The sequence below is a fragment of the Archocentrus centrarchus genome, chromosome 18, assembly GCF_007364275.1.
Source record: "Archocentrus centrarchus isolate MPI-CPG fArcCen1 chromosome 18, fArcCen1, whole genome shotgun sequence".
NCBI lineage: Eukaryota > Metazoa > Chordata > Actinopteri > Cichliformes > Cichlidae > Archocentrus > Archocentrus centrarchus.
Window position 1 is genome coordinate 22,461,929 of NC_044363.1, and position 18,656 is coordinate 22,480,584.

General features: G+C 42.2%; 1 protein-coding gene across 1 annotated transcript in view; it reads right to left on the reverse strand.

Annotated features, from left to right (window-relative positions):
• rell1 (RELT like 1) overlaps window positions 1–18,451 on the reverse strand; it is a 35,373-nt gene extending 16,922 nt beyond the window's left edge. Inside the window, exons 1-3 of the mRNA XM_030753108.1 lie at window positions 18,279–18,451; window positions 6,111–6,320; window positions 2,202–2,273 (exon numbers count right to left, since the gene is read on the reverse strand). Of these exons, the coding sequence (XP_030608968.1) occupies window positions 2,202–2,273; window positions 6,111–6,320; window positions 18,279–18,303 (307 nt within the window). The 5' untranslated portion in view covers window positions 18,304–18,451. The remainder of the gene's footprint in view (window positions 1–2,201; window positions 2,274–6,110; window positions 6,321–18,278) is intronic.
• Between the last annotated feature and the right edge of the window lie 205 nt (window positions 18,452–18,656).

Below are 18,656 nucleotides of genomic sequence, written 5' to 3' on the forward strand. Positions count from 1 at the left end.
GGGTGCGTATGAGGCTTAGTGCAAACCTAAGTAAGAACCAGGAATAAGAAATGCTAAAATCATAATAAATATAAGCCAATGAGAATACTGTCACTTTGTGTGATTGGCATTATTGTGGGAAGATTTGTAGTAGATGCTTCTGTGGTGTGAAGCCTTTTTACTCTGAGGGATAAAAAAAAAAAAGATTTTGGTAATTCCTGTTAATGCTGTTAATTGAGGGCAGCTGTGGCGTAAACCTTACACTGGGTGGTGGTCTAATAAATTTGTTAAGCACTGCACACTGCAACCAATATACTGCTACTGTTTTTAAACAGCTGTTGGTGGAAAATGAACAGTACTGTCAAAAACCGAGACCTCCCAGCCACAACCGTCTGCCCTCCTACCTCCAAACACTGAGGTGAAGAACTACTTTTGCAAGCTCTGCACACTCTGTCCTAACAGCAGGTTAGAATAGAGTGCAGTCTTCAAAGTATAACCGTCTCTTTCTTCTTTTATTCCCCCTCTCGCCTTGTTTCCTTGTTCTCCTGCCTCAGTATAATTCTGTAGTATTTAAAAGACAGTTTTCACTCCTCATTTATACAGCTGTATCCTACACTCGGACCGCGCTACACAAAAAACTTCAATACATCCTTTTGCCCTCTGCAACATTAAACAGTTAGCGCCGCTTCTGTGTTAAACGCCTCATTTTTAAAATGCCGATTGTGGTCAACGCAATAAATGTCTCATCCCGTCTGCTCGTACCATGAGAGAAAAAAAAGACAGCGAGAGTATAAAGCAAAATATTTCCTTTGAAAGGTTCCTGAATACAAACAGTGACATCTTTAAAATGACCTGAAAAACTTTAGACTGAGTCATCCCTGTTTCACATTTTTCCACAAACTTTAAAAAGTGACACATGACCAAAAAATAAAAAAATCTTTTGTTGTTCTCTGCCCTGTAGTGCTAGCTGTCATCCATACAGAGATATCCAGGATAGCACCTGGCTTGTCTTGAATCTAATGGACTAAATGGGACCTTTCTTATGCTGCTAAAAGCACCAAAAACACTGAAAACTCAGCAGCAATGCCACAATATATATATATATATATATATATATATATATATATATATATATATATATATATATATATATATATTCATTCATTCATTCACCAGTCACATCACTGTGCAGAAGAAAGTGTCCGTCTACTGTACCTGTGAAATGAGGATTGTGCTGTAGCGTGACAGGATGTAAACACTGATGGCGGCCCTTCTCAGCTGAGCTGAAATGTTAGATGCAGTTCAGCAGAAAGAAAACAGCTCCTAAATGGAAGTGCTAACACCACTTTGTGGATTGATTTCTTCTTTTTAAAGAGATGTTGCTGCTGAGGATTTCTTGAGCACAACAAGGCAAGTGCTCCTGCCATTTAGTTCCATGTTCTTCACAAGAAGGCAGACATCTACAGCCAGCATTCACAAAACTGGGCGACTCACAACAAAACAATCTGGGGGTGGGGTGGGGTGGGGGTGGGGGGGTGGGGGGTGAACAAGTTCACTTTAGGGTGAACAAGTCCACTTCTGTTTTCCAAGTGAAACTGGACGTCTTCTGTTTCACTTTCTACCTTTAGACTGAAGTCAGAGACAGCTGTTAGCCTTGTTGTTAGATTTAAGTGTCACTTCACAGTTTATTAGTGCTGTGGAAAACAGTCCACGGCGTCAGTAAAGACACAGGGTGCAACAAATTAAGCTGGTTTCAGTCTCACACAATGCTACCATCGGTCCTCGGCCCTCCTGCTGCCACATTTAAGCACAGCTGAACAAAAAAATACAATAGCGCACTACTAAGAATTTACTGTAATTAATCATGAATTCAACTTCCTGCACAGGGAAGTTATTTTTTAGTCAGTTTAAGACAATGCACCAACAGATGCCTGCATTTGAGAGTGCGGTGCAAACAGGCTCGCTGTGTACGCCGACGTCACAGCAATTAGTCTCGTGAAATTCCTCTGCAGTTGTCCTGAATTTGAACCTCCACTGAAACCTTGTTTTCTGAGCCAAACTCTTCTGAGAAAAGACACACAACTCAGAATCCAGCATTGACTTCCTTCCCGAGGAGCGTGTGACCTGCTCAAACAATGCTGCCAGCTGCAATCGCTTCAGGGATGCCACGGGTTCACACCTTCAACCAGACGAGACAAGCGCTGTGACAGAAGAATACATACCTTCATTTTTCATGATGTAGAGGACTATCTGCCCAACCGTGTCATTGTTGTCACTGATGGTGTCGTTCAGCTCTGGAAACACACACGAACAGAAACATCTGCATTATTGGGGCATTTCAAATGTTGACCTGAAGGGCAGGCCGATACAGAAACATGAAGCAAGTCAGCGTCACACAACTATGCCGGGCATTTAGGAGCAAACGGCTACTGCAGCCTAAAACCTAAAATGTGTCTGGAGAGGAAAACTCTCTTCAGTCTCACTATGAACGACTGACGTGTCGTTAGCATGGAAGCTTTTCTCAAAGTTCGCCAAAGTAAAAAAAGTTCCTAACAACAAACCTAATCAGACACTTAAATCACCCTTAAAACAGCTGAACGTGGATATTTTTAAAGCAGCTCACAAAGGCAAAGGGCCTAAAGCTCAAAGCTGCCCAGAGCCTGGAGCCGGCAGCCTTGGTACGAGCAAAGGATCAAAGCAGGTATGAGGAAAATGATGGAGACGAGCAGAAAAGAGAAAAGGGTTGATGTCCTGTTATCTGGTGAATTTATAAACAGACTGGAAAATTGTATAAATATCTGATTTTTGTTCTGTTATATTAATCTGTTGCACCCGCTTTTGTTTGTTGATGGGTGGGTGAGGTTCAGTTTTTTCCATCTTCAGTTAATGATTAGTACCTCTTCTCAGTAGCTCAGGACTTTATTTTCAGGTGTTTCAGTAAAAAGAGATCCTGGAACTTCCTGCAGTTTGGGGAGAAATTGTAAAGTTGAATAATTTATTATATTGTGAAAGTAAAACTTGAAGGAAAATTGATTTTTGTTTGTGTGTGCTGTCAGTTACAGTTCTTAGACAGTTGGAATCTGTAAAAATCAGTGTTGGCAGGTTCACTCTTACAAAAAAAATGGAAATCAGAGTCAGCCAAAAAAAAAATATATATATTGTAATCAGATCGTCTCTAAGCTCTTGTTAATATTACCCCATGAAGAGGAGCTATTGTGCACTTGGGGTTGTACACGTCACTGTGAACGAGACAAACAATTGAGCAGCTTCAGTAAATTTTCATATAAATCTGGTATTTAAATTATGGGTAAGCAGTGGCCAGCAATAAACAAATACAGGCTCAAAAGCACAGCACTAACTCCAAATCATGCTGCACTGAATTAATTCCAGTCCCTCCATTGCTGTATTGACTGATGGTAAAGTGTGAGAACTTACAGTGATTAACTATAATGTCTGATAAATAACCTTCTCTTTGTGAAGGAAAACATTTGTTGGTTTCAGATTTTAAAAGGTGGGAATCTGTTGGGTTTTTTTTTTTTTTTTGTAAATTGGGGCCTATTATGCTGTTGTATTTTCTGAGATATATGGGATCTTTTTTTGGCACTTGGGGCTGCTCAACAAGCTGCAAACATAACACAACACAGCAATAAAACTGATACACACGCAGCAGACACAAAGGTATTTAAGGTTGTGTTTGTGGCCACATGGTGAATAAATACTACTTCCTGCTTTTGACCTCACACTAAACAATCGAGGCCGATGCCCACCCTCTCTGAGCCTGGTTCTGCCAGAGGGTCCATCCTCTCGATGCTCCAAAGGAAATTGCAGGATTTCTACAAAATTGCAAGCTCTTCATAGTAATCTTTCAGCAATGTGGAACAAAACCTCCAGTCAGCACACACCCCTGTGTGGCACTTCCTGGAGCGTCCTGCTGATTGCTTCCTCAGATTTTCTTCACTCCTGATAGACAGAGATTGTATTCACAGAAAGCTGCTCTGCTGAGGGTGACTGTGAGCGGGAATCTGAGCGCTGCTTCACTGAGTTGACGGTAAACGCAAACACAGCTCTCTGAAGAAGAATCATACAAACATAAAGATGGGGGGAGGGGGGAACCCTAATGGACTCGTGATTATTGTGCTGCTCAGTGAGGGAAACCCACTTTAAACCTGCACTTTTCCTGTACCAGCACTTCATGTATGTAATGGAGTTAATTGGAAAGGTTCGGGGGAACAGTAGAGAAATGTTATGTAAGAGAAAACGCTGGTGAATGGTGCCGTGCATGATAACAGAAACTCAAATTCTTGCTGATCTTGGCAGCACAGAGTAAACAGCTCATTCTTTCCACAACAGCTCTCAGGCCTGTGACGGAGCCAGGGCCGACCGGTCATGGCAGAGATTTCACATCTGCACGTAAGAATTCCTAGAAGAAGAGAGGGCGCGGCAGATGCAGAGAGAGGAAAACTAAGTGAAGCACACACACTAATCCCATAGTAATTAGTTACAGTCTGCTACGAGGAGTGACAGAGGCCCTCTAATAATCGCTGAAATGGCTAAAACCAAATTAATAAATAAAAATGATGGAAATAAGCCATTTCTGAGCTTGTGATTGGTCTGAAGGGTAAAATCTGCTTTCTGTCATACAGGAAGAGCTACAAACACCACTTGTTTTAAATGCCATTCACATCACACCACTGTGTGTGTGTGTACAGTAACTAACACACAGTAATTAGATTCAGAAATGTAGCACAGGGTTGTAAACAGAGTCTTTGAGTCTTCTCATTATCACATGACAGGAGAGCGGAAAACTTCACATAGGCCGAGGACTAATTTGGAAACTCATGTTTAAAAAATATGGCATAAATACTACTTATGATCCTTTAGAATATTTATGGATAGCAATGCATATGTATGCAATTCCCTTGAATCACATACATGAATCAATGCATTACAGTCTTACATTTGAGTTTACAGGTTCTGGGCGAACAATGCTTCAGCTGCTGCCAACCTAACCTGTCCTAATGCTATTACACATTTAAAGTTTTCAGCTGGCACCTCTAAAGCCAATCTGTCTCTTTGCTTACCTCTGTGGCTACACAGAGAGAAAGAAGCTATGGACATGTACCTACATGCTTTTTAAAAAAAAATAAACATGGAGGACACAATGATGATGGCTGACTGGCTGAGAAGTTGGCTTGAACATTAAATGGAGTGTCAGCAGGGTCCGAAAAGATTTCTTAAAAAGTACAGATTTAAAAAAGAAAACCAGAGAGGGGATGCAGTGAACAGACTTCATTGTTTGGATTCAGGAGACAGAGATTAGACTCAAAACTTTCCTTTTTGTTTATATAGTTAGGGATCCTGAACCCTCCCTTAGTTTCTGCCGTGGGAGGTCATGTGATGCACTGAGCACTTCTTCTCCAGGAGCCTCTTTTCACTTCCTGTGTTTATATCACCACTGCAACATGTCATTACTTTTTTTTTCTTTTTTGTCCTTAAGTCTGGGTTTTGTCTTGTTCTTGTTTTTCTGTTTTCTTTTTTTTTTTAACCCCCCACCCCCCAAACCAATCAAGCTCCTCCCTGAACCTGGGTTCTGCTTCTTCCTGTTAAAAAGGGAGTTTCTCCTTCCCATCATTGCAAAGCGCTTGCTTGCAGGGAGTTGCTTGATTGTTGGAGTTTCCTCCAATACTGAAGGGTCTTCACCTTACAGTATTAAGCACTTTGAGGCGACTGTTGTTGTAGACTGGTGCTATATAAATTGAGTCTGTAAAGCTCGCTTTATTTGAATAGTCCTATCTTTTAGAATGAACTGGTGTTAACTGGGCTCACCTTCTTTTAAAGGAAGCAAAGGCTCTTTCTGCAAAGAGACGTCAGCAACACCTCAGCACAAAGATCTGTAACAATTGCTTTTGTCCTCCCTTACGCCTGAGCCTGGCTGTGTGACAATCATGGGTGTGTCGTGTATATAGATGATGGATGACTTAAGCATTTAGTAGCAGTAAACAGCATAAGTACGATGATACCAGCACAGGAAGCTTTGCGCCAGAAAATGACAAATTCCCCAAGAATCTCCAGTGACATCTCAGTCTCTGACACTGCCTCATCTACCCACCCTTCTACTTGGATCACCTTACCTCCGCCCAGCTCGAGATCTTTGTCCTGTTCCTCACACTCCTCGCCACCATTTTGGGCCGTGGTGCAGCGGTAGCCCTTCCTCTTCAACACATGGCAGATGACCACACCCAGCAGGCCCAGAAGGAAGAAAACTAGCACCAGCCCAAAGGCGAGATATTCCGGATTGGTCCCTGTGGTTTTATCATTTTCAATACTCAGAGTGTGATTCTCTAGAGGGGCAAAAGAGAGCACAAACATAGATTTTTTTTTTAAAAAGCAGCAAGTAAATTTTTTTTTTTAAACCATGAATTGTCCTTACAGCACCTTTGATTTCAACCTGATATCTACATGAAGCCTGAGCCGAGGGGATTCAAATGTTCAAATGCTGTCAGCTGCAACATGACAGAGCTTTCATGTTCCTTTCCCTCAGAAAAAAAACTCTGAATGTACTGAAAGGCAGAGGAATAAGAGCAAGTAAACGAGACAAAGCATGTTCCAGCTCTACAGAGTGAAAGCTGTGACGAAGAGCGGGAACGTTTTCCAGGGTTTTTAGTTTCTCACTTCAACTCTTTTTTTCCTTTTATTGATTTATTTCTGAGCACAAGATGCAGAGGAGGCTGAGTACTCCAGTAAGGCTGCTGAAAGCCAGCTTTACAAGTGTCCCATAAACTGTAGTCTGGTGATAGCAGCCGGTCTCTCACATGTTTAACATGCATTTAAGTCAGCTAAAGCATATAAACCCAACCTGCATGTAGGGGCCGGTTACATCGTCAGGTGTTTTTACAGAACAGACTACAGCAGAAAAAACATGGGAGTCATAAACCTTTACCACTCGAACTTCCTCTGCTTCCACTCCTACCTGCCCACCTGGGGGTCTAAAGTCCAGATTCTTGGGTAGGATGAAATAAGCAGCTCCTGAGCGCCACATCCTGTAATTTCAAAATAAAACAACTAAAGAAACAGCAAATATTTTGAAGATAAATTAATTGGTTTAGGAGTTCCAACCATCCATCCATTCTCTTCCACTTATCCTGTTCAGGGTCGAGGGCGGGGGGGGGGGGGGGGGGGGGGGGGGGGGGGGGGCTATTCCAGCTGACATAGGGCGAGAGGCAGTACAGGTCGCCAGCCTGTTGCAGAGCCAACACAGGGAGACAGACAACCATTCATACTCACATTCACAACTATTAGCAATTTAGAATCACCAATCAACCTAACCCCAGTAACTGCATGTCTTTGGACTGTGGGAGGAAACCCAGGCAGACACGGGGAGAACATGCAAACTCCACACAGTGAGAGGCCTGGGCCGAGGTGGAATCGAACCCAGACCTTCTAGATGTTATTTCAGCTGTGAGGCAGCAAGTGTGGTTTAGGAGTTATTGCCACTAATTCCAAATCAAAACAGGCTGGTGGTTTCATTGAGGGATGTCAGACTCATTTTACATCGTGGGCCACATACAGCCCACGCTGATCTTCTTAAGTGGAGGTGTTAACATTTTGAGGCTAATGTCTGGATCAGGTCAAAGCGCAAAGTTGATGCACCACGTGAGGCCTTTCAGCTCGACACACAAGAGAGCTTTTGTCTGCTGGCGTCTGTGTGCGCAGCACAAAGAGAGTCAGGGTGGGTCTGACAGAGAGAGACAAAGACAGAGAGAGCAACAGTTTACACAGAATCATATCAAATTCTCATCATATCTGCACGCCGGTTTTGAAATGCTGCACAGCACTATGTATATAGACGTGTATCTGAATACTGGCGCATGTGCCCCCCCCTAATGCATACAGGCATTGTGCTCCTCATTGTCCCAGTTCCCTTGTGCACACTGAACACACTGATCATTGTCTGGTCACTGAGCAGCCTGTTACCAAAGGTTGTATGTCCCTGCGTGACGACCACACTGACTCAGACATCATGTGCCAATTAGACGACTGTATTAAATAATATAAGACTGGAGATCGGCAAATGGCTTGAACAGAGTCACTGAGGAGTTTTTGAAGTGGAGCCAGACATCTTTTCAGTAACCACAGCCGGCGCTGTGGTGGAGGTCCCATAAAAGAGAGAGACCTACAAGCTGAAGCCAACAGAGACATGAACACCAGTAAAGTAATTGTGTATGAATTTGAATGGTAACAATAGCAGGTTTCATCCAACCAGATGTAGAGGCCAAGAGATATCATTAACAATAATAGATACACTCACACTTTATTAGGTACAACTTGCAAGTAGAGGATCAGACCCCACCTTTTTCCTTCAGAGCTGCCTTAAATCTACGTGGCACAGAGATTTTGGTTCATACTGTCATGATGGCATCACACAGTTGCTGCAGATTTATCAACTTCAGCAGGTCATCTTGGCCATGTCTACATGCCTAAATGCACTGAGTTGCTGTCATGCGTTTGGTTGACTAGACAGTTGCACAGATGTACCCAACAAATTGGCAATAAAAAACTTTTCCAAGCCCTGCTATTTTTCCTTCATTTAAATGATCTTCTGGTCAGCAGTGGTTAAAGCTGATGACTAAAAGACACCATGATGCCAAAGGGCATCTCAGAAAAGAGATAAAGTATGGTGCAGATGTGGCGCACGGCCAAAGGGAGGCCAAGGAGGGGGGCCATAAAACTGTGACGCGGTTCCAAGTTGTTGGTATAAAAGAGTGGAAGCTGTGTTTGCATTCTTTGAGTACTGCTTTCTTATTTCTTTTTACCTTCACTTTAGTTTTTCAAATCAAGTCCAACTCTGTGAGTCACTTCTTGGCAACCGGACATTAAAAGTGGAAGTTAGGAAATCAGAAATGGCTCCAACACTTAAAGCACTCAGCTGCATTGAGTTAGTAATCTGACCCTTAATTAAGGGCGTAGGAATGAGTTTACTACTCTGAGCAAAGCTTAAAAAAAAATGCTATTTAATCTTTTACTTTCTTCTGTTATTGCATGTATAATTTACATATGTATATGTTTTATAATCATAAGATGTGGGCAAACCACCAAAGAAAATGGCTTGAAACTTTTCTCAGTCTTAATGACCGTGTCATTCCAGGGCTGTACGCTTATTTTTATCAGGTGGCCGCACTGGTACTAGCAAGCTAAATATTTCAGTAGCACAAAAATAATTTAGTAGTACACACACAAGTTCAAAGTTTGATATGTTTTATTGGTCAAAAACACTTAATACTGGTCAAAAATGTATTTGTGTAGGTTGACTGGCAACAGAACTGGTTCTTTAATTAAACAACGTTCTGACATGAAAGAACCCTCACAAATAATCAGAGGTGGTAAAAGTACTGACATTCTGTACTTAAGTAGAAGTACAAGTATTTGTGTTAAAAAAAATACTTTGGTAAAAGTGGAAGTACTGGTTCAACTTCTTTACTCAAGTAAAAGCAAAAAGTACAGGCTCTGAAATGTACTCAAAGTAAGAAAGTAAAAGTAGTTATTTGGAGGACGTTTCTAACAGCTATTTTTCTGTAAAGCTAACTGAACCTCATTATACATTATTGTAATAATATAAAATAATATTACATGAGGACACAAATGTTATTCCAATCTAATGTACTTAGCTTCAATCTGCTATGTAGGACACAAACTGTGAAAGGGAATTTAAACACAGCTCTATTCTCTGTGTCCTACATAGTAGAGTGTCTGTGCCTCCACACCAGCTGTAGTGGCTCTGCATGGGGAGAAGAATCACAACTTTCTATTGTGAGCTCCAGTAAATGATCTTGGTGTGCGGGCTGTGATCAGCTGACCCGCTGCTCTCTGCTTCCTCTCCTCTCCTTCCTCTTACATCTTTTTCCATCTGAGTGAAGTTATCGCTCATTCTTTGCTCTCCCTGGAAATACAGCAGCTGTTCCTTTAGCTAGCAGACACACTGTGTGACAAACTGCACACACTTTTTCTGCTGACATAAAGCCCTGGCTTTATGTTTAGGGTCATTGTCCTGCTAGAAGGTGAACCTCCACCCCAGTCTCAAGTCTTTTGCAGACTCCAACAGGTTTTCTTCCAAGATTGTCCTGTATTTGGCTCCATCCATCTTCCCATCAACTCTGACCAACTTCCCTGTCCCTGCTGAAGAGAAGCAGCCCCAGAGCATGATGCTGCCACCACCATATGTGACAGTGGGGATGGTGTGTTCAGAGTGATGTGCAGTGTTAATTCTCCGCCACACATAGCGTTTTGCATTTTGGCCAAAAAGTTAAATTTTGGTCTCATCTGACCAAAGCACCTTTCTTCTTGCCACTCTTCCATAAAGACCACATTTGTGCAGTGCACGACTAATAGTTGTCCTGTGGACAGATTCCCCCACCTAAGCTGTGGATCTCTGCATTTGGTCCACAGTCACCATGGGCCTCTTGGCTGCATCTCTGATCAGTGCTCTCCTTGTTCGGCCTGTAAGTTTAGGTGGACGGCCTTGTCTTGGTAGGTTTACAGTTGTGCCATACTCTTTCCATTTCTGGATAATGGATTGAACAGTGCTCCGTGAGATGTTCAAAGCTTGGGAAATCTTTTTATAGCCTAAGCCTGCTTTAAACTTCTCCACAACCTTATTCCTGACCTGTCTGCTGTGTTCTTTGGACTTCATGATGCTGTTTACTCCCCAATATCCTCTTAACCAGCCTCTGAGGCCGTCACGGAGCAGCTGTATTTGTACTGAGATTAGATTACACCACTGGTTCTCAAATCCAGGCCTCGTGGCCCAGTGTCCTGCAGGTTTTAGATGTGTCCCTGATCCAACACACCTGAATCAAATGGCTGAATTAGCTCCTCAGTATGCAGTCAAGTTCTCCAGAGTCCTGCTAATGACTTCTATATTTGACTCAGGTGTGTTGAAGCAGAGACACATCTAAAACCTGCAGGACACTGGGCCACGAGGCCTGGATTTGAGAACCACTGGATTACACACAGGTGGACTTTTTTTAGTCATTAGCAGTCATCAGGCAACTTCTGAATGCAATTGGTTGCACTCAGAGAAAAGGGGGCTGAATACTTTTGCACACCGCACTTTTCAGTTTTTTATTTGTACAAAATGTTTTGAATCATGTATAATTTTTGTGTTGGTCTTTCACATTAAATTCCAGTGAAATATATTTATGTTTGTGGTTGTAATGTGACAAAATATGGAAAAGTTCAAGGGGTATGAATACTTTTGCAAGCCACTGTAAATACTCAAGTAAAGTACAGATACCTGAAAAATCTATTCAAGTACAGTAACCAAGTATTTGTACTTCGTCACTTCCCACTGCTGCAAATAATGTAATTAACAAATTATTCACTTTACAGCCCTGCATTTAGTAACTGGCCAAACAGGTGTCGGAGCACACAAAAGGTTAAAAAACATTGGCCTATAGGCAAAAGGGCCAAAATGTTTTTCCCGCCTCTCATTTGCAGCCACAGACTGCTTGCAAATTGACTTCTTGTCCAGTAAGTCAAGTTTATCCTATATCTGAAAGTAAACTGACAACAAGAAGTTATAAAAAAAGCCATATTCACGGCAGTTTCTGACTCCTGCCGCTGTCTCCGCCTCCCAAACACTCCGTTGAGAGGGGGGCGGGGGGAGCACAGTAACATGATGCTATGTTGCACCTTCAAAATAAAAGCACGCGAGTTACAGATTTAAAAGTCAAGTTTTGTTTTGTTTTTTTCTCCGTGGTGTAATTTTTGTGTGGGACAAATGCGCCTGTCTCCAATATTCGGGGGGGCGGGGCACATTCAGAAAGACTGACAGGAGAGACAGCCTAAACAAACACCAGCAGCTATTAAAGTTGCTGTTCTTAATGATGTGAACAGTGCTGCTGAAACAAACAATCAGTGCAATTTGAGTTACTATTTTTAAGCAGCGGGAGTAAAAACCTTAAGAAAAACCTTAAAGCTGTGATGTTGATGAAGTAGAAATGTGCGAGACTGCATGCTCTGCTCTCGTACCTTCTGCTCCACTGTGCCATGATGGCCCCTTTTAATCTGTCTCACCTCCTGTTTTCTTACACGCACACCTCTTCTCCACCTTTCCCGCTCTTTTGATGTGTCATCAATCTGCCGCGCAGTTCATTTACCTCCTCTCTCTCATCCTGATTGCAAACACAATGCAATCAGCAAACTCTAGTTTTTAATGTGATGATTGGGTATTTTACACGTTATCAATTTTTTTTTAAACATTGACTCAAACAAGCATTCGAACATGTCAACAAATATCGGACTGCAGAAAACCACCAGCTAAGGTCACTGCGGCATACTAACACTGCTGGATGCTAGCTGCCGGACAGCCGCCCATGTGATCAATCAGCATTCTCTTGCTCTTTATTCCAACTGGATTCAGTGCCCTTTCCCTCTAATGACATTTACTCATTTCTTCACAGCCACATCACTTCCTCTTTTGTTAACTTATTATTTCCTTTTAATTGTGCAATGAGTACTTTAATAACCACTGTCCTGTTGCACCGCTTTAGTCACTGCACTTGATTCATTTCATTGATAATATTAGTGTCATGCAGTTTTTCCTACATCATGGAGTTTTGGAAATAAAAAATGTCAATATTATGGATAGTAATATACACCATTTGTACATTTACAGGATATTTTTGACCAGGTTTCAGCACTGAGGTACTTACATTCTTGTCTTGGCGTGTACAAAATAACCTGAGATGTTTTTTTATTTTTTGAGTGACAGACACAGACTGTCCCCTGTAACCACGGTTACTTAATCTTTTTCTTTTGTTTGTTAAGCATTAAGCCACTTAACACTGACCCACGAATCATGCAAGCAAATAAAAGGGACCTAACTCGGGGCATGAATTGTAAATGGTAAATGGACTGATACTTTTATAGCACCTTTCTATTCAATCTGAGCACTCAAAGTGCTTTCTACTACACATCTCATTCACCTAATCACACACATGTGTAGAGCGCTGTTATCTAACACACACACACACACACACACCCTCTCTGATGGATGCATCGGGGTTCAGCATCTTGCCCAAGATGCTGCGACACATGGATTAGAGGAGACGGGGAGCGATTTTTGGATTAGTAGATGACCCACTCTACCACCTGACCCACAGCTGCCTGTGACTAGCAGCCTGTCACAAAACACATCATTTGCTCCAATTGCTTTAGCTAACACTATTAAAAAAATACCTATGATAGCACAGCTTGACATTAAATTGGATTTTTTGCTCCAATGAGGTGATTCAAAAAGAGCTATTGGCTGAAAACTTGGCATATCTCAGCATGGTGTGCAGTTTGTCCTTAAAAAAATAAAAAATAAAAGAAACTAGACAGGTGGAGGATAAGAGAAGCAGTGACAGGCCTTATGGAGTGGTGAATCCAAAGTTGAAAGTTTTGGGTCAAATTGTCTTAAGTGTGCACGGAGGAGGTCAGGAGAGAGGTATAAGGTGGAGGCTGGTGTCTACACTCCTCTGTAAAACACAGTGGAGGCTCTGTGACGGTTTGGGGCTGCATTTCAGTCAGTTGTGTTTTCAACATAATTGAAGCAGTGTGGGATCATCTGAACAGAGAAGAGAACAAAAGGCAGCCAACATCCAAAGAAGAGCTTTGAATCAGAAGAAGAGCTTGTGGCTTTCAGCTCAGCGCTGAATCCGATAAAAGGCTGGGCCCACTGTGGCTTCGCATTTCCACATACTCAGGAAAATGCATCATTGCCCACAGAGGAACTGACAAGCAGTGATGTGGCAACCAGACACCACTGAATGTAAATAAAACTCAGAAACTTGTGTTTGCAGCTTGAAGTAGACAGGTGGAGCCAAGTTTGTCCCAACTTTGAGGTGGGCGACTACCAATTAGGACTGTTTAGTTTGAACTTTTTTAAAGTTCAACCAGCTCATGATGTTTAACAAAAAGCTGCTTTCGATGTCCCTCACCCAACTCCTTGAAACCAAAGTGTTTCCAAATAGCTTCTAGTTGACCAAAAGTCTCTCCTTCCATCATCTAGGCTTGAGATGACCCGTCAAAAAGGCAAAAATGCATCATTACAAAAGCACAGGGTCTGTACTACAGGACAAAACGAGAGCAACACTCCAAAAAGGAATGAAGAATAAGTGTTTTATCTCAGTCTAAAATTAAGAAGCCACAATCTGATGGATGATGTTTAACTTTGTCCGTACAAGCACTCTTTGTGCACCTACGAACCTTTTGAGACCATTAATCACATTGTTCAGTAATCAAAACATTATAAAAATGCATCTGAATTCTGTGGTTTTTTTTTTGCTCTGTGCACAATGCTGCACACCAGAAGCAGCAGCCTTTCCTTGCATGTGAGCATTTGCACAGATTTCCATAGGGTGGTTACACACTGCTCCTGTTGTGACTAGAACAGCCTACAACCTAAATGCTGTTCATTTTCTATGTGAAGTACTACAGAAAAGATCTGGTTTATGCCTCGCTTGTTGACATCTTCCCATCTGAGCGAGAGAGACTCTGTGGTCAGTGAAGGTGTTAAGCAATACAGCCGCACTTGCTGTGGCATCAATAAAATAAGCTTCTGCAACATCACAACATTTACTCCTGTCGAGAGTTGCATTCATTTTTCACCAAGATCTCACCAAGATCCATGTGTAAAAATTATGTCTCATACTCCCTGGACAGTTTGAGCGAGATGGATCCTGGTGTTGGCCAGAGCCATCAGGGAAGAAAAAAACAAATCCACTGAAGGAAAAACCTGGTCATTCTGTATATTCAGGCAGTCAGCTGACCTCGTTTTTAAAGCACATAATGTTGCCCAAACCTAGACCTCCCAATCCAACAGAAGGCTTTTACTGTTTCCTCAGTTAAATCCAGGTGGTGACTTGTTTTTTGGCTCCACACTAAGATTAAAAAGGTACAATCAATCATTATTTGAGGTTATTTAATGGGGAGGGGGGGGGGGGGGGGTGCTGCTGTACTCATAAACATACATTCATTAATATGTAATTAGTCTTCAACAACTTGATACATTCTCACAAACTTATAATTAGTCCAATAAAAGCACACAGGAGCAGGCGCAAGTTTGTGGAAGCTACTATGTCAGGGATCCTCAAATCCAGGCCTCGAGGTCCGGTGTCCTGCAGGTTTTAGATGTCTCTGTTTCAACACACCTGAGTCAAATATAGAAGTCATTAGCAGGACTCTGGAGAACTTGACTGCATACTGAGGAGGTAATTCAGCCATTTGATTCAGGTGTGTTGGATCAGGGACACATCTAAAACCTGCAGGACACCAGACCTTGAGGCCTGGACTTGAGGATTCCTGCACTATGTTGTCCAGTTATCATGAATACAGTGGCTGAGACAGACATTGTCGTTCCACCTAATTGCATTTCATGTATGTGATTAGAGACCAGCCATATTAAAGATCACAAATAGCTCTTTTAAACTATATATCACCATTTAACATTAACACATATTTTCATCATCTCATTCTCATTATGTATTTCGTCTCCTCCAGCACTGCCCTCTCTCTTCCTTCTCCTCACTTCAAGCCTCATCTCCTGAACTGAGGTCAGGGCTCTAACATATCAAAACATGCTTAAACATGTTTATCTATTCCCGATATTGTCACAGTTATTTACAGTCAGCAGATAAGACATGTGACCCTCCATGTCCAGACAGCTGACAATGAGCTGACTAAACCACAACAGCAGCAGCTGGTTATAAGCTAACATTATGCCAGCTAATGTTAGGCTCAAGTGTCCTAAAAACCACACTTTCCCTCTGATAAACAGTTTGATTACATTCTCACATCGTATGAGAGTTTATTCAACAATGTTCGATTCACTTCAGACAGTTTCGCTCGCAGCAGCTATCACAGGCTAACAGCAGCCATCACAGGCTAACAGCAGCTATCACAGGCTAACAGCAGCTATCACAGGCTAACAGCAGCTATCACAGGCTAACAGCAGCCAACAGAGGCTAACAGCAGCTATCACAGGCTAACAGCAGCTATCACAGGCTAACAGCAGCACTTACCTACAGAAAAGTTCAGGATATCCTCAAGAACTCACCTCAGTATCATCATCAGACAGAAGTGAGCTTCACTGACTCATTAACTCATATTGGACTCTTTTCACCTGTGTTAACAGCTGAGGTAAAGTGCGGACTGACAGACTACACTCACTACAGATGAATCTGCAATCTACAGATGACATTTTACACACTGCACCTTTACGTCCTGTCAAGCCTTTTTCTGCTCTGTGTTCAGCCTATAAACCAGCAGACCAGCAGTTTGCAGTTTGTTTGGTTTTGTACCCCCTAAATGAAACAAATCTCCTCGTGACCCCTTACCACAGGTCTCTGAGACAACATGAGATGTTTTAAGACCTGAAGTAACCAGAATGTAGTGTCAGAAGTTATGCAATTCTCAGATAAAATACTAGCTTTGCTAATCAAACTGCCTTTCCTTTTACCACTACCACTGACTCACACACTCAAAGACTTCTTATGCCTGAGTGTCCAACTGAAATCCGAGTCTGGTAATTAACACTGGATTAAGACATTGCAACAGCTGAAACTATCCCAAGACATATGCTTGTACTGTATACACACACACACACACACACACACACACACACACACACACACACACACACACACACACACACACACACACACAACATGAATGTTTTCCTGTTACCAAACCAGGCCACTGGATGAGTGGGTCTAATTGAATAAGCTTTGGCCTTTTTTAAAGCCACAGACTTCTCATGGAAAAATGGAAACAGTCCCAGCTGTTCAAAGGTTATGAAGACATCAGCTAGAATTAAATGAGACACACACACACATAGCACTACAGTGCTCTCTGACTTTCAACAGGCTGTGCAGTAATCATTGCTTATGAGTTATTCAATCACCCCATCAATCCAAATAATGCTCATAAAAAGATAGAATGCTATCAGAGCAAACATAATGAAATGCACAGATCATTAAGAAGACTAAAGTGGCAATAACAAAAGCAACATTACTGTGTTATGAAAACAAGATCATTATCTATCTAAGGAAATACTTCTGCCTGTATCATGGGTAAGTACTTCTTGCCATTATATGTGGAACTAACTTCAGAAACTATAAAAAATCTAGAGAAACAATTAAAAAAAAAATCTACTGTCTACTGTAACTGAACTCTTATTGTGGCTGTGTGGGCACCCTCGAGCAAAGCTTTCATCAGACCACACTTTTGTAAGACCCCTTCAGAGGGATGAAGTCACTGAGTGCATCATCATAGAGAAACCTTTTGAAAGTACTGATAAAAAGTAACGATTATTGGTAGTTGGTACAAATTCAGAGAAAGTGCAGATAAGTAGCTGCATACTGATTTAGGGGCTCCCGGGCTGCAAAGCTCCCAGCTGGACTTGTTGGTCTTTCTGGAAGGCAGATATCCATCTGACCTCATGGGCACAAAACCAAACAGTGACATTCACTGAACCTTACCACGAGTAGAGGGGTTATTTATAGGCCATACACAAAAACCTCAACACTGAACTTCTCTGTATCACACATAGATTACATTGTTTTGTTTTGCATAGTGTTATGACTTTTTTAAACGGCTTTAACTAGCCAGACTAGACTTCTTCCTAGATTGCCAAATCTTCTGGGCCATAGCCCTCTCATAAGCACATGATATAGATGCTTTGGGTCACTTAGAAATGATGCCATCGCACTGTTTTGTCCAGCAGAGCAGTGCTGATATCAGCCCTCAAAGATCCAGTGTCAGCCGGGCTCTAGTTTGGATCTTTTCAAAGACATTTCCACAAATAAAAATAAATGTATTCTTACATAAAATCAAACTCGCTACACTTTCAGAGAAGCGGGTGGCATCTGAAGTTATTTCTTGATCTGCTGATTATTAATAAACTAAAAGCAGAATAAGCTAAATAACACATAGACACAACACATTTCCTCTGCCATTTATAGCGGCTATGCTGCTGAAATAATGACAAAAACCCAAAGTTTAGCCGCCTTTCTGCGACAGCCTTTAAGGAGACTTCAGACGCTTCCTTTTCCTCCGCTCCGCCTGGCAGCGCATCTGTCGCTGGTAAAACTTTGCACGCCAGCTGAACAGGTCACTTTTCCAGGAGGTGCTGCCATCAGTATCCGGACACGAGAAACGACTTTTCCCATGCAGCCATTAATGTAACGATATAAGATCGACTGCAGGGGAGAAACGCGGTTTCACGTGCACACACGTGAAAGAAAGCTTTAGAAACCTACTTCCAGGCGTGAGTGTGTCGGCCATTGACGGACAGGACCGCAGATATCCAGCGGGCTGGTGTCAGAGATGGGCTGTTTTCCCAGGTCAGCTCCGGAGAGTGAATATACCGATCACAGTAAAGTGAAGGAGGTACTTCCAGCGAATATCAACGTGTTTCCTGATTCCCAGAGAGCGGAAACGCCCTGCTCTGCCCCCGGCAGAGAGCACCGCGCGGGAGCGAGAGGACTCACTCACCGCTACTTCCGCCTTCGTTAGCGGCAATTTATTTATTTTTAAAGGCGGGTTTGAATCTCTGAAAGATTTTGGATGAAATTGACACAGTTTGTGATGCCTTTGGTTTTTGCGTGATTTGAAAAACACCTATGGGCTACTGTGCA